Below are 27,907 nucleotides of genomic sequence, written 5' to 3'. Positions count from 1 at the left end.
AACTTACCGAGCTTACTTTGGATGACATGAGTAACGCAGAGAGTACATGTAGGTAAATTCACCAGTGAGTCACGTGGCTTAGGAGCTAAAGTGCTTCCTGGTCCAGAGCTTAGGAGCTGGCTGTGTATAGGGAACAGTCAGTTGTGTAGTAATTACAGCAAACGTTGGCTGTCAAGATCAAGAAAGTTTTATAGTATTTATATATACCTATTGTTTTATGACAGCAGTTGATTCGCATCTAGGAATAATAAACGATGGTGTATCTCCAGAAAGCAGCCGCTTGTATATTGTTTTTCCATCTCATGTCCATCGAGGCGGGCTTTTCATTTCGTTTTAGTAAGTTACAGTTGAACTTGATATGCAAATAACATGTATAGGCATCTGTAGTGTTTTGTGAGTAGCAATTTTAACTTGTATAGTAATACTTACAAAAAGCTTACAACTTTTTGCATTTTTGATTTAAGCAATTATAAATACCACGATTTCGACACAGGATCCAATTGGTCTGGACTTACTCTTTCCTATTTCCATCTAGAGAATGTTCTTTCAAAAACAATTAAAGACAGGTCCAACTTATATGAGATTTATTCTTAGAAAAAATGGTTTGCAAGTGTAGTTAATGTGTGATATGAAATGTGTTTAATAGTGTAGTGGCTTTAAGTCCGTGTGATCAGGGTGCCATTGTTGTGTATCTCAGACCCTCCATAACTCTCTTTGACCGTGACTCTTGTCTGCAAGAATGATGACTGCTTTTACCTTGTCAGAAAAGGAAAGAGAAAGAGTGTTACCGTAAATGAGTGTGTGAGTGACTGAAATAGCAAGACTGTGATAAGAATGAATTTACAAAGTTGTCTTTATGAGACGTGTACGCGGCAATAGCCCTTGTTTGCTGATATAGAAAATGGTAATTAAATACATACTGTACAATATCTCTTGCAGACGCGTGTCGCTTTAACTGCGGCAGTTCTCGATATGGTAAGTTCAAACAGCAAATGCACTTTGCATGCTATAAATCATAGCTGCATGGGTCACATGTAAACAAGTTATAAAAAGACTACAAAAATGTAACATTTTAAATCCCTTTGCAGTGCTCAGTACGAAATATTATCGCCTGGGATTATTTTTGGGTACCACTCTCATCCATCTTTCCTTCCTGATACAAGTCTCTAAACATAAGCAAGTACAGACAGAAGACGAGACAGACGTCAGGACTGTATATGGGCTCATTTATATTATCAGGGCTTTACCATAATCTAAATAGTCTTATTTGCTTAAAAACATGAGCTGCACATTTTGTGAAAGCACCAGTTGTCACCAGCTTTTGTCTTTTCATCACCTTAGTGCTGGGTGGGCAAACTACGGCCCGCAAACGTTTTTGGGCCGGTCCGTCTGCCAAAATGTGAAGTGGACTTGTTCTCATATTTTTTATTCCACCTTCTGATTTGAATTCAATCTATCATGTACATTAGCGTCAGAAAATAGCAGTCCATAATAATATATAAGTCAGACAAAGTAAAATATAATAAATAACGCAGCTGAAATGTCTTATGTAGTCGTTAGAGAGCAGCGAGGGCGGCTGCTTTCAAAGGAAAGGTTGGTTTAAAACTTTTATTGTGAACGAATTTAAACAGATTCACTTTACCTGCTCGCCACATAGTTTAGAATCTTGAGACTCGCACATAAAAAGAAAACTTTTCCCACTCCTCTCTTAGCGCCTCCATATAAAGTTCTTGTCAATACCAAATCTTGATGCTTTAAAATATCTTAAATGTTACTGCGTATACTACCATACATGCACAAAACATGTAAACCGCTGTATAATCAACAGCGTGCAAGAATTAATTTTCCCAAGGGGCCGCATGAGAAATTGGGATGGTTTTAGAGGGCCGGACTAATATAGTTAACTCAATTTTACCCAATACTGTATATTATAATATATGTACTGGCGGGCGGGTAAGTAGGCGGGCTGGTCAGAGACAGGAGGCGGGCCGGATGCGGCCCGCGGGCCGGCCTTTGCCCAGGTCTGTGCAAGAGTTTTGATGTGAAAATTTTCCTGGGCAATATACCGTGATGATGGGGGTGAGTTTATTACCGTCAACTTGATTTAGACATACTGAATTGAATCGTTTATATAGCTCTCACTATCCCTTTAAAATGGGGAGCAAATAAAGATAAAACAATATTACATCATTAATATATGGATATGAAAGCTACAATTGCAAACAGTGCCCTACAAAAATTACTTAGCTACATGCATTAATCTTCTACTGTAGACTTTCTGAATTGAAACAAATACAATGCCAAAATTAAAAAAAAAAATTCATTTGATGAGGCCAATAACAAACTCATCTTAAATTTGTTTGGATTTATTTGCCATTTTTTATAATAATCTTACTTTAAAGTGCTGTAGAGCTTTACAACAGAAAACAAAGTAAACTTCGTCTTTTTTATTGGTTTTGTTTAATGGACACAGCACTTCATGTATAGTGTGGCTTCTATACCGCAAATAATGCGCTACAATGTTGTACACAACTACTCTACATTGAGCACATTTCACACGATAATACTCTAAGTCCATATGCAAATATTTTAATACCTCTTAAGATTTTATCTTTAGTATAAAAATTAAACCTTTTACTACTGTTATGCAAGTTTTTTACTTCTGTCATGTACGCAAAACTTTTCATTCCTTTAATTTGTTTACAAATAAAAGTACACTTTATACCCTTTGATTTAACCACACAAAACCAAACCCAAGAGAAAAAACAGATTGAGATTTCTTGTATAATTCCCTAGTTCTGCACGATATTAAAACTTAAGGTTGAACTTTGGCGCAAAAAGATTTTTTGTTTAAATTCATTTTTTTTCTCATATTGTTTGAAGACAAGGGAACTAGAAAGGACACAAGAGTGACGCCGGACTGGAGTGTACGACAAGCTAATGGAGGAGACAGAGCAGGACGTCTAGAGATTTTTTTTAAACAAACATGGAGCACAGTGTGTGACAGTGGTTTTGGAGTAAAAGAGGCGCAAGTGGCCTGCAAAATGCTTACTTTCGACAGGTGTGTAATTACAATACTATCAGTCTACTACTTTTAGATTAGATTAGATTATTGCCCGTTATTCCGGTCGGCACGTAGGGCAGCGACAAAGGTCCTTCACTTTTGCCTGTCCTGGGCTAGACTCCCCACAGTACCCCAGCTGAGGTTTAGGGTCTTCATGTCTGCCTCCACAGTTCGGCGCCAGGTGATCTTGGGCCGGCCTCGCTTGCGTTTTCCTTCTGGCGTCCAGTGTAAGGCAGTTTTTATGATGGAGTTGCTCCCGCCTCGGAGGACGTGACCAATCCAGCGCCTTCGCTTCTTCAACAGGATGGTGGCCATATTCTCCTGCCCACACTGGGCAAGTAGTTCTTCGTTGGAGATTGTTCTTGGCCAGAAGATGCCCAGGATTCTTCGCAGGCATTTGGTGTGGAAGACTGACAGTTTGTTGAGGTCGCTGTCAGTCATTCGCCAGCACTCCGAGCCATACAGTAGAGTGGACATGACAGACTCTGGTAAGTCTCAGCTTGGTATTGATGCTGTACTGTGTCGACTTACAGATGTTGCGTAGGCTACAAAGATGCCCTGGCTTTTGCTCAGTCTGCTCTGGATGTCACGGCTGCTCCTCATCTTGCGTGACCACGCTGCCCAAGTGGTGAAGCTTTCAACCATCGGCAGGTCTTCTCCCTCTATGCTGATCGGTGTTGTATTGGTGGTGTTCAGGGTCATCACTTCTGTCTTTGTCCGGCTGATGTGCAGTCCGACCTGCTGCGCAAAAGTGTGCAGGCGAGTCGTCTTCTCCTGCATGTGCCGGTGGTGTGTGACAGCAGGGCCAGGTCGTCGGCAAAGTCTAGGTCTTCTAAGTTCGTGAGAGTGTCCATCGTATGCCCTTGGTTCATCTTCCGTTGTATGGCGCGTTACCCAGTCAATGACAAGGTTAAAGAGCAGGGAAGACATCACGCAGCCTGTCTCACTCCGGTCCGACCTCAAAGTAGATGTCACTGTTTCCAACACAGCATGAAAAGTTCGCATAGAAGCTTTTGATCAGCAGTACAATTTCCATTGGTATTCCGTATGCTCTCAGGATGCGCCAAAGGCTCTCTCTATGGGATGCTGTCAAAGCTTCTGGAAATCTACGAAGTTAATATAGAGCTGCTCTGCCACTCTGTGCATTGTTCTATGATGTTGCGTAGTGCGAATATCTGGTCGGTGCATCCTCTTCCTCTAAGAAAACCAGCCTGTTCTTCTCTAAGTTGTGTGTCTACTGCCTCTGAGATTCGTTGGATGATGATCTTTGTCATGATCTTGCTCGGGATGGACAGGAGAGTTATTCCTCGCCAGTTGTTGCAGTCGCTAAGGGATCCTTTCTTTGGGATTTTGACGATCACTCCTCTGGTCCAGTCATCTGGGACTTGCTTCCCTTCCCATACTGCGGTAAATAGGGGTTGCAGGATATTGGCTGCCAGTTCTGTGTCCGCCTTGAATAATTCAGCATTCAGATTGTCCTGACCTGGTGCCTTTCTGTTCTTCAAGGACTGAATTGCTGTGATGATTTCCTGCTTCTCTGGTGGGGCGATGTTAACGTCTAGGTCCTCAATGGCTTCTTGTATGTCGGCTTCTTCGGAAGGTGGTGGTCTGTTCAGGATCTCTCTGAAGTGTTCAGCCCAGCGTGCTTCTTGTTCTCTCTCTGTCGTTAGCAGCTTCCCTCCCTTGTCCTTGACTGGGGCATTGTTGGTGCTGTGGAATTTGCTGCTAATCGTCTTGGTGATCTTGTACAGCTTTCCTTGTTCTCCTTTTCTTGCTGCTTCTTCGGCCTCACTTGCTAGGTTGTTCAAGTAGGCACGCTTGTCTGATCTCGCCGAGCGCTTCACTTTCCGGTTCATCTCTCTGTACTGTAATTTGAACTTCTCTTGCATTCTTTCAGATCTGGTGCTAGCCACCTTCTTTTTAAGGTCTCTTCTTTCCTCTATCGCCTTCCACGTCTCTGGTGTTATCCATTCCTTCTTCTTAGTTCCTCTCAGTCCAAGACTAGTCTCGCTGCTTTTCTGATACACTGTTCTCACAAGGTCCCATCTCTGGTTTATGCTTTCTGCGTCTGCCTCGCAATTGTCTGTCATGTCTGAAAGTGCCTGAAACCTGTTTTTTACTTGAAGAGTGAAGGCATTTTTCAGCTTGGGGTCCTGCAATCTTTCCACATCAAAGCGTCTGTGTGCTGCTGACTTGCGTCCTGTACTTCGCAGTTTCATTTTTATGTTTGCTACAACAAGGTGATGGTCACTTCCAACATCTCCTCCTCTTACCCTGACGTCGAGCAGGGAACGTCTCCAGGAGCCGTTGATCATTAGGTGGTCGATCTGGTTACTGTCCCTACCATTGGGTGAGCACCATGTTAGCTTGTGGACGTTACGGTGAGGGAATAGTGTCCTCCAATCACCAGGTTGTACATAGTGCATAGCTCCACTAGTCTCTCTCCGTTCTCGTTCATGCAGCCACAACATGTCTGCCATAGTTCTCTCTACATGGGTGTTGTCGTTCCCAACTTTGGCATTCATTTCGCCCATCACAATCAACAGGTCATGATGGGGTGCTGCACTTACTTCTGCTTGCAATTGATCGTAAAAGTTGTCCTTCGCCTCATCATCGCCATCGTTGGTTGGTGCGTAGCACTGGATCAAGGTCATGTTGCCATGCCTCCCTCTCACTCTGGCTGTAATCAATCTGCTGTTGATCGGCTTCCACTCTATTAGGCACTTATCCGTTCCTTTCCTCAGGATTATGGCTACTCCCTCATGGTGTTGGTTTTCCTCTCTGCCAGAATACAGCACTGTCTCTCCGGTCTGGGTCTTTACTCTTCCAGAACCTGTCCATCTGCTTTCACTTACTCCGAGGATGTGCAAGTTGTAACGCCTCATCTCGGCTGTAACTTGTGCTAACTTGCCTGTTTCATACATGGTGCGCACATTCCAGAAGCCTATTCTGGTCTTGCATTTGGCGCTCAAGACTTCCATCTTCGTGCCAGTAGTTTCCTTTCGGCTTTCGCTACTGACAGTCATACAAGGATCTTGCGATACCTCTGGGAGCCCATCGCACAAATTGGTGGTGGTTTTCTTCGTCACTGTTTCCGTAACAAGAGTGTTTTTTACGGGACAGGGTTGTTAGCCCTGTGCCCAACCCCCAACCTGGAGGATCAGAGATCATATTTCGTCTGGTATCTACCCTTTGACCTGCCCGGCTTGGGTGACCCTGTCCGTACGTATAGCTCTCAGGGACATAGACACACATTAGCCCCTCGACCTCGATAAGGTAATGATCCTCCGGGGACGTATCTGTGACGCATACGGTGGTTATTAATTATAGTAATTATGGTCGGATGGACGGAAAGGGCAACAATTGCCAGTAACCTGGTGTTGGATATACACAGTTCAAAAGCTCAGCATGAAGTGGTTCAGTGTTATAGTTCGGTCTTTACTCCGTCACGCGGTGATGTCAGCAGTGACGACAATGTACTATGACGTAGAAACGCAGCGGACTGAGTACTGGAGCACAGACAAAAATAAATGTTGATAAAGTAAAATAAGACCACATAGCCACAACCACCGCCTGCAGGCACCACACTCGGAGAAAATTCACTCGCAGATCAGTATAGTCTACTACTTGTATAGTCTACTAATAGTCTACTACTTGGTCAATATTTATAAAGGTTGAAATTCACATGCTTTCAATAGTCTGTTGTATGCTTGCTTGAAGGTAGTCCGTTATACAATTAAAATGCATTTTCTCTTGATTTTATATAAATTTTGTCTGTTTAGCAAAATATTTTTAAGTAGAAGTGATTTATTTACGTAGTTTTGTAAGTTAAAACGACTTTTCGTAAGAACACTCTCAGGAACCTTTTACAGCTCCAGAGCTTTCCCTGTGGGGTCATTCATGTTTGGTCCTGGTGGCGATGAGGCCAACATTCTGCTTGACAACTTCGTGTGTGGGGGGACAGAAAGAAGTCTGGCCAATTGTAACCACAGCGGTGTCTTCAAACACAACTGTAGTCATAGAAACGACGTTGGTGTGATTTGTAGACTCGGTAAGAAATATTGTTTTCATTTGATACTAGAGACACGTAACATTGTAAGTACTAAAATAAGTAGAAGTTATTAGCCGTATAATTTTAACCACAAAGATGAGACACATGTTAATCTGAAATAAGATATTTAAAAAAAATCAAAATGGTTTCTAACCTGTTGTCATCCTCATATCCTTCCCAAGGAAACGAGGATTCTATAGTGATGTGTAAGCACTTAATTTTTAATTATTCGCTATTTGCTGCTCTTTTAAAGCCGCTCATGGGCAAAGCTGCGAAACGTGTTTGTAACCAGTACATATCTCGCTTCTGTTCATTTACATTATAAAAGTGGCTGCAGAAGGTGATTACCTGGAAGTCGATTTGTGGATGACATTAAATACACACCAGGGTTCGATAGTGTGGTGCAAATTTAAATATGCCCCCTGTAAGATATTAAAAAAACGATTATACCCTTGGTGGCCTCAGTAAACAAAAAACTCCAAGGTACATTCATTGGGAAGTTTTACTGCCTGCAAAAGGAGTGAATTAAAAACATATAAAAATATTTTAAACTTCACTGAATACAAATATGGCTAGCTAAAAATATTTGTATTCTTAAGTTTACTTCAACGAGCACCAATGATTTTTGTCTAATAATAATTTTATTGTTAAGCAAACATTGAAAATGTGCCTTTAACATAATCGTTATTATTTTAAGATTGCTTGTTAAAAATGTTTGACAGTTTTTTGAATGATTAAATGATTCACATTTAGCTAACGTCAATATTTGCGTTACAAAAGTTTACAAAAGTATAAGTATCGCTAATGGGATGATGACAAAAATGATATTATTATGGCGCAAGATGACCACCTTAGTCTGGCTGGCACACATCGCATCAAGGATGACATGGGTCGTGTGAACATCAATGTCGGGGGAAGAACGAGTAGTTTGTGTGGCAAAGCCTCCACAGGCTCTGCTGACGTCATCTGCAGTCAACTGAGGCTTGAATCGTAAGATACTTTAGTAAGATTTGTAAATAATAACTTTAATGATTGCTTGCACTTAGACAAAAACTAATAACTCAAGGTACAACTCACAAGTCTCCGGACTGTGATAAAAAAATGTTTAGCAAACAGAACAGAAGTTTTGTGCTAATCCGTTTGTCATAGTATTTGCTAGTAGGCTTGCTATTCTGTATTTGTCTGTGCGTACGTGTGTGCGGCCGGCCGCGTGTGTGTGAGTGTCCGCGTGAAATGTCCTCAAAAGATAGTTCACTAATACCAATGTAAAGTCCACATTTAGTACTTACATGAAAATAAATGTTCTGTAAGTACAAGCAACTCATGAAATTTTCATTTTGTTCTCTCAGAGGCGCAGCACTAATTACTCGGGCGTCCACCTTTGGTCCAAGGCAAGAAACAGGCTTCGTGATGATTGACCTGAACTGTTCAGGGAGCGAGACAAGTATCTTCGCATGTGATCACCGAATCCTTGGTATTAGGGAACAGTGTGATACAGAGGAGCTGGGCGTCGTCTGCAGTAACAGTAACAACAAGTTTACATACAATATACCTGAATATCATTTATGCTCTTTCTACTCAAAGTTTTCTTACATCTTTTCTCTTTTATTGGTTTTTTGTGTGTGAATTTGTACTCACACAACTTAATCATATGCTAATAATATCTATGGATGTGTATCGTTAATAAAGCAATCTGTCAACATTCCATATTCATATCACTTCTCAGCAAATGTAACTGCAATTGATTTTAATTTAGTGGGTAATGACGTCCTTAAGTTTGGCTTTTAATAACCATTGCCATATCGAGACATGAATTCTTTTTTCTTTTAATTCTGTATCTGCTTCTAACATTTACTTTTGTCACACCATTGTTCTCAAACATTTTGAATCACTATGCTCTGATTAAATCGAAGATTTGAACTTTGTGATAGTTTCACCAGATGGGGATGACAGACAACCCCCGTGATCTGTGTTTAGTGACATCCTCCTCACAATGCAATATGTTTAAAAACGGGTCAAAAAATAGTTAACAATTTTAATGTATATTTTTTTTGTTTTTTGTTTTGTGACTAATCTATATTTAAATGAACAAGTTTATAGACATAAATATTACAAAATGTCTAAAATTAATATGTAACATTTTTTCTTTTTTGTTTGCAGTAAACGTATCTCTGTATATTGTTACTGTGACATCTACGACTTACCCACTGTTAGCGGGTACAAATGTGACTTTAAAGTGTGAGAATGCACTCGCAGATGAAAGTGCAGATAACTACACCTGGCCAGAGACCGCAGGTGGTCGTCCTGTAGGCGAGTACCTGATCTTTGACAATGTGAGGAGAACGAATCATAGAAAGAATGTCCGCTGCTCAGTCGAATATGGCAACGACCTGCAACATGGTCATAGCGACAGTTTTCTACTGGAAATTTATTGTAAGTCAATAATGTACACACGTACAATTAGTAATCAAGATTGACAAAATATCATGTCTATTTAGACTCAAGAAGTAGATATTCGTGTAATTAACTTGTACATGACAAGAGTGCCATTGCTTTGACATGATCCTCTTTTGCTTTATGGCTACAATGTTTACTATTAAGTCGGTTGATAGGTAAGTGTAAGCAAAAATAAAAATGCCAGAAAGATGGGAGTTATAGGACAAAGTGTTGTTGAATACGAGACCTAGGTTTGCACCAGGCTAAAAAATAACTATTTGAATGTGTAAAATTATTTCTTGAATTAATTGACGCCTTAAATCTGATTAGTATTATTTTCAAAACAATGTTCTTACAAAAGGACAAGACTAAGCAGCGAGAAAATTTTTATAATTGAAATACATATTAAAGTACTTGATTTATTTTGCAGACCCACCGGTCATCACGATCATCTCCGATGTCGCCACGTGTAGTCCACAGACGGCACCACATGTGTGTGTAGTGACCCGGGGTCACAATGTTACACTTCTCTGCAAAGCCAAGAGCAACCCACCTCCTGCTTCTTTTAAATGGTTTGGGAAAACCAGGAGTAACACCAAAAAGTTAAATATTATCGCAGCAGAACCCACAGCAGACGATGGTCAATACACGTGCCTTGTAGAAACTGGTCGAGTGACTAATGATCAACGTCTCCCTCTGTCATCAGATTACCAACTCACCCTCATTGTACAATGTAAAGTTATATTTTCTCATGAATAAGTAATATGTCATGCAATTGTCTTCTATGTATAGGGTAAGATATTAATACTATAACAAGGGGTATTCATATATAATTTTAATAGACTACTTTATTGAGAAGTCAATGGTGTACTTACATTTAACTATTGAATCAAATTACAAGTTTAGCATCATTCTACAATACAGTTTATACATATATGTCATCGCTAAGCTAACAGAGTAATAATTGTAATTAATAAAGACAGTAATCATCTATGTTATCACAGTGACATGTTCGTTTGAAATTCTTACTGATGTTTTACTAAAGAATTTTATTATGCTGTTTTACATGATCTTAGAGATTTTCAACAGCTGATTTCCATAGGAAAAGAATGGTTTAAAAAAAATTAATTATAGTTAATATAATTCAAGAATTTTACAGGTGACATACCTTACTATTAAATACTTAACATTTGACAGCACTGGTAGTAAATGCTCAAGAAGTAGCCTGATGACAAACAGCTGTACTTAAATAAGAAACACAATAACCATACTTTGCTCTAATATCAGACCCGCCATCTGTGCTGAGCTTCAAGCTAAATGCCGAAGACAACAAGACTGTGAATGTGTCTGAGAACTCCAATGTCATCATGACGTGTGTAGCAAGTGGACGTCCAGCACCTCGCATGCGGCTTGTCGGGGGGTCAAACCGTCACGAGCTGATGTCACGAGCTGAGGGCGACATCGAGTCTCACGAGAAAAGCCGAGAGTTAAACTTCTTCATGTGCAAAGCTCAGTGCGAAGATTCTGGTGACTACACGTGTGAGGTGGACAATGGAGTAGACAATGTCACTCAGTCCGTCTTGCTGCTTGTCACGTGTGAGTATGTGTAGGGGTTGTCTACAATGACAATTACACGTCTGTAAAATCTGTAGAGTTTGACAAAGTTTGCAGGAATTTCGAGCTATTAACATTTGCTTTATGAGAGTTAGTCAACACTTTATTGTCCATTTGAGATTTTAAGTATTTAAATGTCTATATTTAATAACCTATTTTAAAATTTTGTTTTAATTTTTTAATTGACGTTTTTGTTAGTAACGTGGCTAAAATACTGATTGCAGAATATCTTGCAGGAGACTTTCATAAAATTAGTTACGAAGTTCCGAGGTGAGCATAGGAAATTCTGCATTTGATTTTCGAAAGAGAGTAAAGATACATAATGTGTAATGTGTAATACCTAATGTATAAAATTGTAAAACGTAAATTTTCCAGGTGCTCCAAAAAGGAAGAGTTCTGGAGGAGAGCTCCTGTTTATTGATAGGCAAAGCGATAACAGAAACCTCCTCATTGAAATGACAGCATTGCCGACCCCGCAGGTTACAGCAGTGACCTATCAGAGGCCAAATTCCATTGAGAGGCTCCGAATACCCTTAGCTAAAAACCCAATACATACAACTTGTTTTGCCAACCCTCTTTCACCTGCCTCAGTTACATGTAACATAAGTGTGACACAAGCTGACAGAGGGTTTTACCACCTGGAGTTTAGCAACGACCATGGAAACCTAACTGTTGGCATTACGGTCATCACTGAAGGTACGCAAGCAGTTAGTGCTGCGCAACACGTTAGTAAATGCTGGAAATAGATTATTACATGTTGATAAACAAACATCCTAGTAAAATGCCACAAGCTGATAAACATCGACATCTTAGTACACACTCGGGGCTTCCTTCAAGTCTTTGCTATTTCTCGTGTTAGCTTCCGCCAGATCTTTGACTTTGTAACAGTCGTAATCGTCGGAGGATTTGTGATTTTTTCCTGGAGTTACCAAAAGTAACAGAATTCTTGAAGAGGTAAGTGACTGATAGCTGTAAGATTTAAAATATATATATATAGCAACATATGTAAACTCTAAGATCTGAGCGAGACATTTTGTGCCATAATGCTTTTGTTGTGGTTTTTTATCTCCTTTTTTACATTCCTGTACCTATAAAGTTAATCAGCTAGCAATATTTTATTTTTTAACGATAATAAGAGACAGATTAAATAAGAATACAATCTTTTTCATCTATCTGCAGGTTAAAATGTCTGAAGGCGCCTATTACTGTAAATGTACCAAAGATGGGAATAGCTCCTAGTGGACCAGTCAACACCAGGATAATGTTATTGAAACTGCTTCTTTGCATAGCTACACAAGTCATGATGCTACTATATATCTGCTCTCAGAACTAACATCAAGCTTAGTCTCTGCGTGGGTTATCTTTTTATATATCCAATACATATCTTGGAGCTCATGCATGCTTAAATAATGTTTGTTAATCAGTCTTTCATGTCTATGTTTACCTACAAACAGTATTTGCATCTTCGTATTTTTTGTAGTCTTTTATTTGCAGTTACTGAAATCAAGCTCATTCTGTGTCTTGGTTAAGTGAATAATTTCCCAAAGCATTTTCTTTGCATGAAATCCTTGTCATACAAACATGTTCCCTGAACATGAGTCCTGTTTATGAAGAAAATGTTCATCTTTTGCAGTGTTTTAAAAGTCTGTTTTAGTTTTCTGTCGAAAACCTTTTGTAGGGTGATGATCACAGTTCAAGAAGTGGACAGAAAGTATCTTGACATCAACGAACACCAGAACGGATGAGCACGTCAGGGACATCGTCAGAAGCAAGACTGATGGCAGAATTTCTGGAACAATTTGTAACACTATGTTGCTCGTTATCTAGTAATACATTTGTACACACCATTAGCCTCTATAAGATATTTTCTTGGGTTTCTATTAAATGGTAAAATGTAAGTCTGAGCGGGCATAATATCTTTATCAAAGAAATCTACAAAGTATTCATATTTTTATTAAATCTTATTCTGTCATTTCATTTACATCAGAATGTTATATATATATATATTATGTTATTTATATATATATTATTTTTGAAACTTTATGTCATAATGTTTTTCTTTCCTTTTATACTATTATTAGTTTTATTATTATTAGAATTTTTGAGAATATTGCTGGGTTGTTTTTTTCTCTAACGCATGTATTCGTTTAAATAGCGCTTTTTCAGGAGTTATATAATTGTTTTGTTCTTTGACAGAATTTTTTTTATTCTTAGCTTGAAGAATCTGCTGCATTAAAAGAAGGAAAAGAGAATATGAACTTTGAAGAGACTCTGCGTCTTTCCTACTGAAAGTGGCACAGAAAGTCAAGAAGTCGTGTACAAAAACTGTAAAGGAAGATAACTCGTTTTAAACGCAATGAATTGTTAGCAACTGTCATGATTGTTTGAAATGGTGAATAAGATTAGATCACTAGTCAAACCACATGTGTTTAAATAGCAGGGTAAACTTAACAAACAGGATGTGACAGCAATGTCAAAGGTTGTGTGATGTTACATAAGATTTGCTTGCTACAGTGAACATCAACTCGACCTTTAGCTGCTGCAGGCGATGACATGAGGTTGAGAAAATAATCCGCTTAGTGTGTCCGTCCCGTCTATACACGATGTTAGCTTGTTATAGTCACAAAACACCTTCTAATTTCTTTGTCTTTAAATTTACACAAACGCAACATTTTTGTGAAGCACATCTCAGCGTTCCAAAAGTAAGTTTGAAAAAGACAAACGCAAAATATGAGCCCTGTACATGAACCCGTTGTAAAAACTTCAGCATAGGTTTTTGTAACCTGTTGTGATGTTAAGGAAATTTTAAGATGCTGTTAAAGAAATCAAACCAATTTTTCTTTCTTTTTCTTCTTATGATGGGTGCAAGTTTCTGGGTTTTAACGTGATTTCATCATGCAAGTTGTTAACCATAAGACAGTGTTCAACCCGACCCAGACCACGATAGTCAAGTAGGAAGATCTCTTACACAGCGGGCAGATCCTCTCTCAGTGACTTGTAAATTACAATAAAGCCTTCCGCAAAACTAATTACTCGACTAAGTAGTCGATATGATTTTATTTTCTTTAGAAGAGAAAGAGCTGGCATATATTTTTTGTACAGATGTACCCCGCTAATCCATCTTTTATCTTTTATCTACACGTATGGGCATTTAGAAGCTGACATCCTAGCCACCTACTTGTTAGGGTCACCAGGAACATTTGCTCGCTAACGTCAAGATGCAGAATTTTCTTGGTTTATCCATGTCGTCTAATATACCTCTTTGCTGAAAACAGTCTTTGAATGGTACTTTGAAGGTTGTCGACGCCGTGAAAGCAAAGGAAAGGCTAGTTGAAGCACTGGACCAGCTGTCGACTGATATCTATATATCTGTAAAAGATAGAGAATGAGGGGGAGAATGCTTGTATAAACATGCGTGCTGACGTGCGTGTATATACATGCATACTATCTTTTATAAACATGCGCCCACTCATATATTTCTCTTGCATTTGTGGTTTCATTCTTGACGTGGCGGCAGATGCTCGTAAGTGAAATTTTGACCTATATTTTTAAAAATTATATCTATTAACCTACAACACAGACAACTATCTGAGAAACACCATTTCAAAGGGCATTTATAAACAAATGAGTAATTGGCAACGCACTTTAAAATGACACTTGTTCAACTGAACCTGTCAAACAACAAAATGCCTGATCGGTTGACTTTTCCCCCTTCTTCGCCTTCTAGTCCTTCTCATTAGCGGTTAATGGGAAATAACTCATAATGGAAAAATTTTTTAAAGGATTGAGTAGTAGCCTCCCTTATGTATTCGTTCATTTCCTCACAGGGGGGCCTGTTTTTCTGATGCTACCTCTACTTGTGAGCGCCTAGTAACTGGCGATTGCACACGCCGAGGAAGAGTCTTTTTGGGTGGGCTACGGATGAAGTAATCTAAACAATCTAAAAGCCTATCTTAAAGAAGCACAACTTGGACCCTAGCTTGTGTAAAAACTATAGACCTGTTTCGAATTTGCCTTTTGTTTCGAAACTTGTGGAGCGTGTCGTTGCTCAGCAGTTGACATTCCACCTGGACCGCTACAGCTTATTGGATAAATTCCAGTCGGCGTATAGACCCAAGCACAGCTGTGAGACAGCCCTTCTGCGTCTTATGAACGATCTTCTGTGCAGTGCGGATGCAGGGAAAGTGACTCTTGTGGTCCTCCTTGATCTGAGTGCGGCCTTCGATGTCATTGATCACTCCACTCTACTGACTCGTCTCCAAATGGAGGTGGGCATTGGTGGTTCCGCCTTGCAGTGGTTCCATTCCTACCTCAGTGATCGCACACAAAGGGTGATGGTCAATCAAGCTTCTTCAGTGACAGTTCCACTGCTGTGCGGTGTCCCGCAGGGCTCTGTTTTTGGGCCCGGTTCTATTTTCTATTTACACATCTCAGCTTGGTCCTCTCATTGAGAAGCATAATGTGAACCGTAAGATGTTTGCAGATGACACTGAACTCTATTTTTCATGTAGTACTGACAGTGAGTCGGTGCGTGAGGCAGTTTGTGCTGTAGAAGATTGTTGCTTAGAGGTCAAGTCATGGATGCTGAGGAATAAACTCAAGCTTAATGATGAGAAGACAGAGGCGATGCTATGTGGTTCCAAGCTTAGCCTTAGCAAAGTCTCTCTAGACTCCATCCAAGTGGGTCAAGCTAGAATTCCTCTCTCCAGCTCCGTACGGAACCTTGGACTCTATGTTGACAATCTTCTAACTATGTCTGATCATGTCAGTTCTGTAGTCAAGGCATGTTATTTCCATATCCGCACTCTTGGACGACTCCGACCCAGTCTTAATAAGAAGACTGCAAATGCAGTTGCTGTGTCCCTCATCGGTTCTACATTAGACTATGCCAACAGCTGCCTCTGGGGGATTTCAAAGAGCGAGTTGTCGAGGCTACAGCGAGTGCAGAATACAGCTGCGAGGATAGTTGCAGGAAAGAAAACAACTGACCATATTACTCCTGTACTTCGTGACCTACATTGGCTTCCTGTGGAGAAGCGAATTGAGCATAAATTGTTAACCTTAACCTATGGCTGTCTTCACGACCTTGCGCCTGCCTATCTGCAAGAACTCATTCGCTGTTACCAACCCCAGCGGAACCTTCGTTCAGCAGCACACTTCAGACTTGAACGACCGAGTGTTCAGTCAGGGAATGCTAACAAGAAGACTGCGGGTTTTAGATCCTTCTCCAATGTAGCCCCGCTTTTGTGGAACTCGCTTCCCCTCTTGACCAAGGAGTCTGATTGTATTGGATCTTTCAAGAAAAATCTGAAGACTCACTTGTTTAAACTTTGAAGTTTTCATTTGACCTGCAGTTTGGTGGCTGCTGGGATCACCGCGCATTGAGCGCATCTTTGTGATGCGGATACTGGCGCGCTATAAAACTACATCATCATCATCATCATCAACAAAGGATGATTACTTCCCGAATTCCAGGTAATCTTCCGGAAAATGATCTTTGTCCTGGTATGCTACCTACATCTAGACATGACAGACTAGCTTCGGAAGAAATATGTTTTCCAATATATTGTGCACACATTAAGTAAACGCCGGTTACTATGCGCACAGGTAGAATTATAAAACACATCGCTTTGTGCGTAAGTAAATAAATAAATAAGGGAGGCAACTACTGAGTCTTTAGAAATTGTTTAGTTATAGATTACTTCCCTTTCACTATTAACCACTTCAAGAATGCATTCGCGGTTGTATGTCTTGTCCTGATATTAGACTGACGTAATCAAAGAAGCTGGTTCATTAGATCTCCTCGTGCTTAGTTCCTAACTGTCGTATGAGGTAGATCATATTATGGATGTAGTACTTATTAAATGCTGTTATATATCGTTATTTTATTTTTATTTTTTTTTTTTTTGATGTATAGAGATCTCTTGTTAGGTATTTGTTAGGTACATCAATTTTTGATACGTGCTTTTTTACAATGCCGGCTGCCTGGCAATGCCACTTAAAGCAAAGAAACAGGCTGACAATGCCATGTTAGTACATGTAGCATAGCTCTTTAAAAAGTCACATTAAAAAATTTACCTAAATGCTTCATCACTATTAAAAGGTTAGGATGAATAGCAACATAATTTCTAGAGGACATCTTTTCGAGACACTGTCATGTGAAGATATTTCGGAGGGGTTTGATAAATTTCCACAATAATTCAAATAGGTTTTATGATCTTATTTCCTCTTAAGAAGCAGCAGTAGGGAACAAAAAAATGAACGTATAGTGAACGTATGTAAACAAAGATAACAGACGATAACCCCGTAACTATCAGCCAAAGATCATGAGTGGACTTATAAGGGTCAGAGACTCAGAGTAAAGACCACAGCCTTTATCGAGAGAAAGCTGGAATTATTCCCAAGTGTTTGAAGTACATAATAAAGATCTTCTAGCATAACACAATCTCATAAGGGGATTTCACTCGTGTAATGATTTACAAACATTATTTAAACATGCATGGGTTCCTAGGTATGTATTGGATATATAAAAAGATCACCCATGCACAGACCAAGCTTGGTGTTAGTTCTCAGAGAAGATAGATAGTATCATTATTCCTTGTCTTGCTTCGCAAAGAAGCAGTTTCAATAACATTATCCTGGTGTTGACTGGTCCACTAGGAGCTATTCCTATCTTTTGTACATTTACAGTAATAGGCGCCTTCCGATATTTTAACCTGCAGATAGATGAAAAGATTGTATTCTTATTTACTTTATCTCTTATTATCGTTAAAAAGTAAAATAATGTTAGGTTGTGCTCAGAGTCAATATGGAACACCTTTTTTATACTTATTGTGTATTTGTATTAGTTAAAATAATTAATTATAAACAGGGCTTCAAAAGAGTAGAGTTATTTTGTGTCAAAAGAACGCGAAAATGTCCAGGGGTGTAGGTGAATGCCAGAGTCTGTCACAGTATGAAAGGGACACAAAGATAATATAAAGAATAACGAAGCTTTGCATTCCTCTCAACGGCAACTGGGTGAAGGAGTACATAGTATTTAAAAGACAAAACTGTCATAAGAATTACTGGTTCTCCTGATAGCCTCCCAACGGAGGATTTCGAAGAACAAATTTCATTAGCATCAGTGATAATAAGTCCATTATATGCAGTTTCAAACAAAGCCACTAAAGCACACATTTTTTTTTTCAAATTTTGACTTTTATTTGCTTGTAGTCTCTAGTCCTGACATCATTGCAGCAGCCTGTTAATCTAATGATGATATCTTCACTTGTATATAAGGGGCCTCTCGTTCCTTTATTCCCAGATGTCAAGTGCTCAGGAGAACAAGTCAAGGTCACTAGCCGACATTGACGCGGAGCATGACATTGACATTGATCACGCACGTGATGGAAACGTGATCGAGATCATCAGTGATTTTTACTCAGGTGGTCTTTCACATATTCACACTGAAAAGAAAAGTCAATAAAAATTGGAGTTGTAGTCAGATACATTACAATTACAGGAAAATAAACAAGCACTAACGTATTGGCATAAATGTAGGAACGGTGCATGTGACACTAAACATAAAATCCAGGATCTTACTCTGAGATAGTCGAGTGTTTAGTAAAATAAACCTTTGAGGAGAGACAAACACATGAACACATGTACAGTGTTCCCTCGCTACTTCGCGGTTCATATATCGCGGATTCACTACTTCGCGGTTGTTTTTTTTTGAGTGAAGTATCGATCGATACTTCCGCGCTTCTACATAATACCATAGATACTTCAACAGGAAAAAGACGGAAAATGTAGCTATATTTGTATTTCTATTATATTATTAGATAGAAAGAAAGAGATAATTGTGTATGAGAAATCCATTGCTATGCGTAAGCGACAAGCCATGATTGTCATCTCCCATCTCGCAGCCAGTTAGCATCAGTTTTTTGAGTTTCTTTGAGTACAGTTATAATTTTTTTACACTAATTTGTTATTGTACTGTATTAATACCATGATTAATATATTACTTTATACTTACATGATATTGTTTTATATGTATATATTATTATTGCATGTATGTCCCTATTTCGCGGAAATTCGTTTATCGCGGTGATCATAGCACCTATCCCCCGCGATAAACGAGGGAACACTGTATAGACAAAAGCTATTTAATGATTTTTTTCACCTTTTGCCTGTCTTGCTCTTTCTTCTCGTCTCTGTTTTGGTTGCTCTTAACGAAATCAGTTTGTAGATAGTTGTTAGTGTCCTCTACTTGGAAACAGATAAGGTCCTTACTTCAAAGTGTGCATTCCTGCTCAGCACATGTAAAGTGGTTTTTTTACATTACCAACAAAAACATTGCTACCTTTATTCCCTTATAGCTTTTAATTTTCATTCATCAATTTATCTTCCTATCTGTCAATTTTACTAACGACTAAGTTCATCTTTTTGACCAAAGCTTTGTCAAGCTCATTTACATCTCCGATGTTTGACAAAATGTAATCGATGGGAAAAAACGAAATACATTTGCACTGAGAAAAATAAGAAAAAAAAATCATTAAGACACAATAACTGTCTACAACAAGTGATTTTGTGTGTGTGTGTGTGTGTTTATTGCTTACGAGTCCGGTACAAGTTAATGAACCCAAAGGTAAACTTATGGAAACATTCAGCGCCACATGGACATCGAACTGGGTCGTGTGCGCTACTCCGACCTTAGACGCTTGAACCTTAACCATGCAGTTGCTGATCAGCTTCCAACTTGTTGTAGCAAAAGAAAGGGTAAAGACATGGAAAGACCTCCTACTTTTCGTTTCAGTTGATACACAAAAGTAAAAGAATAAGAAAACAAAACAAAGTACGAGAATACAAAGGATCAACAATGTAGCGGATAAGTAATAGTAGAAGGGGTATGGCGGGAAGGTAGACAACCGTGGTTGATCTGGTCTAGGGTAGTGGGCTGGATGTCATTTGGGAAGTCTTTGAGCAAATGACATAAGTTGTGACGTCAAAATAACGTGACGGCAAAAAGGTGACGACAACAAGGTGACGACAAAAACAGAGGAGGAGAACGTTAGGAAGAACGGTAAGCAGCGAGTGGACGGCGGAACACAGTTTGGTGGATTTGTGGTATTTTTCTGCACCAACTCACTGTTGCTGCGACCTCTGGGGACGTATTACCGCGGGAGTAATACTGTGTATGTACTACAGTGGATGTACATCACTGGTCGTGTTTCTGTAGTCCGCGTCATCGCCGTGAGAGCTCTGTGGTGTGAGCAACAGGCCGTGCAAATTCTTGGGGGGCCAAAAAACTGCACACCGACGTTGGCGAGTAGGAGCAGTGACTTAGAGTGAGCAGGGAGGGGGCTACCCTGCCCTTCCTTACGCTGAAGCACCGACCATCACCAGGGAGGGTACCAGGTCAGCCGAGACTAACCCGCTGGAGGAGGGGAGGCTTCCTCTTAGTTTCGTCTCAGCTACATCTTGCTCTACCCACCCACCTGACAGCAACTTATCGGTATCGTAAAAACATTATTTTTACCATTTATTGAATTAAAGTAGATTTTAGTACAGCAGTAGCCTGATTGAACTGTATACATTGTAATACATTGTATCTTGTGAGGTACTGGGCGTCCTATTAGTGTGTTTTTCGGAATTGCAGCTTATTCGTCCATACATGTCTAAACAAACTTTTATAAGCGCTCTCACACGTACTGTTCTCTCTCCTTCGCCATTCTCCAGCCAATCCCTTGTCTTTTTTACTTCAAAATAACGGAAAACCAGATAAAGCACTTTATTTTGTCTCGTCCTTGCTCCAATTTTCTTCTCTTCGGTGTCCTTGCGACATTCAGTCCCCGGCGGGCAGACAGCCAATGAGACGAAAGACTACATCATGTAGCTACTACTAACTACACATGGACACAACACGAGAGTCGCGCAAGATTACAAACTAAGACAAGAATCACGCATCATCATACTGCTCATACACGCGTATGGCCTTATATATTAAAATCACAATAACGTATAGCAGAAACCAGACTCGTCTGCTTGATAATCACGTGAATTTATCGTGGTTACTTGGCGGAAGGACACAAGGGTCGATTTCCTTTATTTCTCCTGTATTGCTCTCGTGCTCTGTCATTGTATCTAAATATATTTTTTGAAACGTTTGACCGTCGCCAGAGCCTTATCACCAGCCTTTGGCAACCCTTCAATTGATTGATGATCTGCATGAATATCAACAGGTTGACAACTTGGGATATCTTGCTCTCTCTATTGAGTTTTACTATTTTCTTTCTTTATTCTTTCTTCCTTCTTTCTTCATCCTTTTTTTCTTTTTTCTTTCTTCTTTTTTCTTCCTTTTTTCATTCTTCCATTCTTCCTTTCTTCCTTTTTTTCTCTCTTCCCTTCTTCTTCTCTTTTCTTCTAGCTTCTTCTTTTTTTCTTCCTTCTTTCATTTAACCTTTTTTTTCTCTTCCTTCTTTTCCTCATCCTTCTTTTTCTTCCTTTTCCCTCCTTCTTCTTCCTTCTTCTTATTTTGTCTTATTTAGTCTCCTTTTTCCTTTTTCTTCTTTTTCTGAGCATAGGGCTGCAAATACACCCCGCCATCGGACCCGGTTCTGGGCATCCTTTTTCATTTGGGACCATGTGTTTCACTGTAAGGGGTCATATTTCCTTTTCCAAGAGGTCAGGTGCTTCCTATTACGATTCAAGGTTTCAAAATTTTGACCTCGACCTTGATTATGCACGTGATACAAATGTGATCGAGACAAGCAATCAGATTGAAAGCCTGAAAATATTAGTAACTGATTGATATGTTCTACTAAAAAAGCTGTCTGCTTAAGGACCAATTCAATCGCTTGGTCAGATTACTCACACGCGCCTATCAAAAATAGTAAATGATTAACTATTTATATGCCGAAATCACGTCAGAAGGAAAAAATATGTATACAATCAAAGAAGAGTAAAAGGCAAAGTAAACCAATGTTTAAAAAGTACGACAATCCCATTAGCATAACCTGTCACGTGGTAACAAATGAGACAAGAAATTTTCTCGCATTAAAAGTCTTCAAACTGTTGACGTGTCTACAATCGGAAGCACGAAAATAAAAGAGGGTTCTTCTTCGATATGTGAAAGGTGGGTGACTTCGAGGTCGACAGAGGCTGCTGCTGATGCTGCTGATGCTGCTGCTGCTGCTGCTGATGATGATGATGATGATGATGATGATGATGATGATGATGATGATGATGATGATGATGATGATGATGATGATGATGATGATGATGATGATGATGATGAGCTGTGCTAATAAACACATTAGCAAGCAAGAGTTGTAGCGCCACTGTTTATAAATCTTACTTCCCTCCATTTTCCCTATCACCATATCATGCTCTGTGTCTACGCACCTCTTCCTTCCTTGTTTCTCTACTTCTCCCCTTTTTTCTATGTTCACCGGTTAATTATATCAGGTCCATTCATTCTCTACGTCTACACATCTAAGAGTATTATCCCTCTTCTCTACTCTCCGGTTAGACGTGTTTCTCCAACTCTTCTTTACTTTTCTTTAGGCGTCCTTCGCACTTTTCATTCTAATATTACTGTATCCACAAGTAAATAACACCATGTTCCTATCCATTCTGTTTACTTGCGTGTGTTTGTGTGACCCATAGCACCCACATCCTTGTGAAAACTCATAGGGACTAATGAAAATTCCGTATGTGTGAATAAAAGACGAGAGCAGGAAGACCCGTCCTACCTACTGGACTGCTCTCTCATGTCTTATCACAAGAAGGTAATGCATTAAAAGTAATGCTTGTTATTAGTGGTAGATGAGAAGCGTATGGATAGGTGAAAAGAAGACTTTTTTAATGCTCACCCTGTATAAGTGACAACGGCTGAAATGGCTTTTAGTCAAAACAATATTTGAATTGAGTTCGAGTGTGGATGGATAGATGGATGCTGATGACTTCACAAGCTGGTGTACAACAGCATCCGGGGTTCGTATATGAAATATAATTAATGTAATCCTCTCCATTGTTGTGAGCTCATTTAATGTTTAGTGCCACAGCAATAACAACTGAAGTATTTTCTGTGAAACGCAAAAGAGAAAACAGCCAAATAACAGTTGAGATAAGACTAATGCGTCCTGAGAGGAAACCATCCATTATTAAGTCTCAGCGTTACTGAAGTTTGTGAGATCCGGCTCAAAGATGTCCAACAAAAGTTAAACTTTAAATCACGAAATAAAACTTCCATCACTCGTATGGGTGTGTCCCTTACTTCCGACTGCACAAGAGGGATGAGTGTCGACATTAATTATCAAACATGAGAGTAGATGAAAGTCTCTCATTACCACCACAACCAACATCGTCGCCATTATCATCTTCCTTACTATCGTCATGATGGTTAAAAATTGTAAAAGGTCAAAGATCCAACATGTTGATAGCAAATGTGAAAAAAATTGATTCTTCTGATCACAGCCTACTGCGATATAAGTGCTTTCAGAAAACTCGTTATACTTTGAACAACACCAGACGGGTCTGAGATACAGGTAGAATCAACCTCTAGGTCACTACTTGTGTCCCTTTAGCACTTCTTTCTTTATCCCAGGTGACCACGGTCCTTCAGTTTGTAATACTTTTTATGATTATGTTTCTGCGCCTATCCCATGATGCATCATGGGCTTATAATGTGAATCAGATGTAGAAACACTATTCATAATAATAATATGATTCTACTCCCAACAACGAAGAAAGCATGTACAACACTAAGAGTTCAACCACGAAAAGACCACGAGATGACGCTAATGATGATGACGATCAAAACGATAAATGCAATGCTGACTTTTCGGATAAAGAGTCCATTTAACACATTAGTATCGTGTGTCATACAAGGCATCGCAGTCATTCACTATTATAAAGCTTATTTACTGCAGCAAACTTTTATGTTGCCGACAAAAAAAAAAAACAAGAAGACAACGCGAGGAATTCAGTCCTGTTTTCTTTCTATAACACAGTTTGAAACTGTTGCTGGTGGTTTCAGAAATCTTTAAAACATACAAAACAACGGTTTAAAAAAGCAAACCCGCGGACACACACACACACACCACGAATTTATTCCGGAAAAAACACTCTACTTCATCTGTGTTCACATCTCTAGGTCTTCTCTCGTTGTCAAGTACTAATGGGTGTTGCCTTCCTAAAGCCAGCGACTATCTTGATAAAGGTCATAAGCATCTCCATTTTGTTGGGCCTGAATCTTCTCATTTTTAGGTTCTGCAATGTGTTTACCACAAGAGAGTCCAAGCGGAAAATTGTATCGGATTACAAAGACATATTAGTATAGCTTAACATTAGAAACTATGCAGAGTAGAATAGTTTAACATAATTAATTAGGTCTGCAATCATCTTTAATTTGATTTTAGTTTATTCAAACCATATGATGACAATTTCCTAATTTTATCAGTGAGCCTATTTTTTACCTTTTTAAGCACAAAAAATCTATTTAAAAAATCCTTTAATCTGTGATGAAACAATTTAAGGTTCTAAAACGTACAGAATGACTGTAATAAGAGAATATCTGTGAGCTATTTAAAAAGCTAGTCATTGTTTAAAGACACCATAACAAACCTGCAGTTACCTTTGGTTTAGCGCTTGTTAGCACCTTGAGCAAAAAATATTGAGAATAAATATCCAGAAAGTATATTACAGATGTTTCATCAACTTCTTTTTATCCCCCCCCCCGCAAAAAAAAAAGATGAGGAGGGCCTAATTAACAGTCCTTAGTTTGATGCAGCTTATAAGAGGCTGCACCGAATCCCCACTTTCTAGTTAGTTTATCTACATCAGTTTTCGCTTTTGCCTCCAACGAAAGAGAAAACAGCTCTTAAGCATGATCTGTCCGTATGACTCTTGGTGGTTTATTTTAAAACTGTAGCTAGACGGTAAAAAAATACTTTTAAGGTCACAATGAGCTTATTTCACTGACCTCGAATATTGACAAGGCGACTGGACACTGATGCCATTGCAAGGGAGGGTCAATACTGTTGTTAACTTAAGTCAACATCAAGGAAGGTTTTCAGCGGTCTTTAGTCATAGATGATTACTGACAAAGCAGTACTTACAGTTCTCTGGAAGTGAAGGAAAGTTTAGGGATATACTAACGTCTATCATCGTACATTGTTGCATACTTGGGAATTCTTTTGTTTTCTTAGGATTTTTTGGTTATTCAGAATATGCATATGTCTCAGTACAATAACCTGTAACTACCAGTTTAAAGGCAAACTGCCATCAAAAGAAAATACGATGGAAAAGAAACCTTTTGGAAAGAATAAAGGAAAGACTAAACACTTTAATCTCTGTTTGTGTAGATGGATGATAATTTTCCACTACTTTATACATAATTATTAAATCGCTTTCGTTAAATGCAAGTTGTGCAATTTACTAAATGGTTGACAGTTCATGGAATGGAAGAATCATTTTCCCGTGTCTCTGTGTGCAGCAGGGAGCTCGTGGGACGGCATCAGTAGAATCAGTGACCTCGTCTCGTGCTGTAGACCCACAGCCTTGACACTAACGGGCGTCCTACACAACATCACTGTGAACTCATCTCACGCGCCGGGGGCTCTTTTACTGTAATGAACAGCTTTTGCAGTACATTATTAATCGTAACCTTACTAAAATTGCATATATATATACAGCTCAAATTGAGATATTGGTTCAGGAAGTCAAATAAGAATCCAATTTTCCTTTTAAAAAAAAACACTTAAGTATTCTCAGAATTGAGTACCATATAAGGCGTGACTGCTGCTAAATGGCTGTTTACTACATCTGCAGCTTATCTACATCCGCTCACATTAATGTGGCCGACGAAAACAAATAACCGGACTTGAACGCTAGTACTCAAGTGCTCAGGCCTTTTTTTTTTTTTTTTTTTTTGGTGACATCAGTTTAAAACTTTTCAGAGCTGGTATTAAATACATTTCTCTCACTCTCTTACCACACGTATTCTTTACCCGCACTAAAGCACACACACACATTTACACTTCAAATTTAAAAAGGAGACAGACAATTCAAAAAAATTGACTGCCAAGTCATCTACAACAACAAGCTGACAGAGCCCATCAGCCCTAGGAATAGACACAGAAGTAAACAAGGGGTGCATACTGTCACTGTCCATGTTCTAATTCGTTAGGTTATGTGCTGTGTCACTGTTTAGTCGACGGGGACTACAGTGGACTCAGTCTTGAAGGATGTAGATTATGCCAATGACCTAGGACTATTATTCCAAAGTCTCTAAGACCTCTAAGGAAAAACCTAAGTAAGACTATCATTATGATATACTCAGAGACAAGGTTAAAAAAAAACAAGATGTAGGAAACAACGAATAATAACCCTGTCACTATCACTGGAAGATCAGTGGATTTACATGGGTCAGAGGAAAGACAACAGCCTACACCGAGAGAAAGCTGGAATTGTTCCCAAATGTTTGAAGTTCATAAAAAAGATCTGGCGTAACACAATCTCAAACATAGGAAAATGCACCTTGGCTAAAATAATTAAACTTCGGCGCTCACGATGGATAGAACACGTGTGCCACACGCTCAAGAATCAATCTCCTATTAGAATTTTGCGGTGGACATAACAGGGAAATAGGGAGCCCCAAAAGAAACTTGGAGGCAAATAGTCTAGAAGGAACTTAAGGGCAGAGGCCTCTCACTTACGACAGCCTCCGGGGATTAGCAGCAGATGGAGATCACTTGTTGTCTCATCACTTGCCCGGCGGAAAAGAAAGGATTAAATGAATAAGTTTATAAAATATAAGACAAAGATCACTGTAATGTAGGCAAGTAAGATAAATATTATAGTAGAGTAGCGTAAGTTGTGTACACCTTGATACTTATGTCTTCTGTATTTTTACCTGTTATTAAGGTATACAGGACATGAACTGTTGACAGAAAAACGGTTACTGTGTTTGGGCATGTAGCCTGATTAAACATTTTATTGATGTTTGCATTATCTGATTTAGAAACTGACATAGAAAAGACAACTATAAGTTAAACTGGTATTAATTTTTTCCCCTTCAATATGAATTATTTTTGTGGTTCTTTGTTTTGTCAAGAGAAAGGTTTCTTCATCAGAATGTTCTGATATACGCAGGGTTGTCCATGGGACATATTTTTCTATCCCATCCCGTCCCATCCCACGGGATGTTTCCCATGGGATTCCCATGGTATTAACAATCCTATGGACAACACTGAAAACCACTTTTCGGCTTTTGTTCTATAATTCCTGCTACTTCACATACAATAGATGATTCAGAGGAAAGATTTAAATCCTTGATGAATGAAATAACAGTAAATTTATTTTGCAATATCAAGTATCGACTACCATGGGAAATACAAATGTGTGCTGTCCCATCCCATCCCATCCCATGGGACGTTTCCCATGGGATTCCCATGGGATTCCCATTCCTATGGACAACACTGGATATACGTATATATCAGATTGATTTCAAATATTGCTTATGGGCCAGCTTTAGAATACATAAATACCTGTCACCACAAAACATATATTGTATGAAAAAAAACACACAAGGATTGCTTACACTAATACATCTGGCACCTCGCATACGCCAGAAGAGGAAAGAAGAGACTCAGCCATCCAATCAAAATTAGGCACGTAATCGTCAGCCAATGAGAAGGCTCACCGTTAGTTACATCCTCGTCGACGTGGAATAAAAGCTGTCGCACTGCGATGTTTGT

At 39.2% G+C, this 27,907-nt stretch overlaps 1 protein-coding gene across 1 annotated transcript; it reads left to right on the top strand.

The window, feature by feature from the left end:
- Positions 1-182: 182 nt before the first annotated feature.
- LOC112567801 lies at positions 183-13,071 on the top strand. The gene is made up of 10 exons (XM_025244646.1): positions 183-336; positions 940-975; positions 2,884-3,061; positions 6,937-7,115; positions 7,958-8,105; positions 8,465-8,640; positions 9,276-9,548; positions 9,982-10,284; positions 10,839-11,147; positions 11,541-13,071. The coding sequence occupies exons 1-10, from the start codon at positions 255-257 to the stop codon at positions 11,909-11,911; spliced, it is 2,055 nt and encodes a 684-aa protein (XP_025100431.1). The 5' UTR covers positions 183-254; the 3' UTR covers positions 11,912-13,071.
- The last annotated feature ends 14,836 nt before the right edge of the window (positions 13,072-27,907 follow it).

The sequence above is a fragment of the Pomacea canaliculata genome, linkage group LG7 (genome assembly GCF_003073045.1).
Source record: "Pomacea canaliculata isolate SZHN2017 linkage group LG7, ASM307304v1, whole genome shotgun sequence".
In the NCBI taxonomy this organism is placed as follows: Eukaryota; Metazoa; Mollusca; class Gastropoda; order Architaenioglossa; family Ampullariidae; genus Pomacea; species Pomacea canaliculata.
The sequence above is the reverse complement of the archived record's forward strand: the minus strand, read 5'-3'. Positions and strand labels throughout refer to the sequence as shown.

What these genes read in the sequence shown, in the direction of transcription:
- LOC112567801 (XM_025244646.1), top strand. Translation starts at nt 255, where the DNA reads ATGGTGTATCTCCAGAAAGCAGCCGCTTGTATATTGTTTTTCCATCTC. An exon ending in GGGCGTCGTCTGCAGTAACA is followed by an intron (nt 8,641 to 9,275) that starts GTAACAACAAGT and finishes TTTTGTTTGCAG; the next exon opens with TAAACGTATCTCTGTATATT. An exon ending in ACTCACCCTCATTGTACAAT is followed by an intron (nt 10,285 to 10,838) that starts GTAAAGTTATAT and finishes CTCTAATATCAG; the next exon opens with ACCCGCCATCTGTGCTGAGC.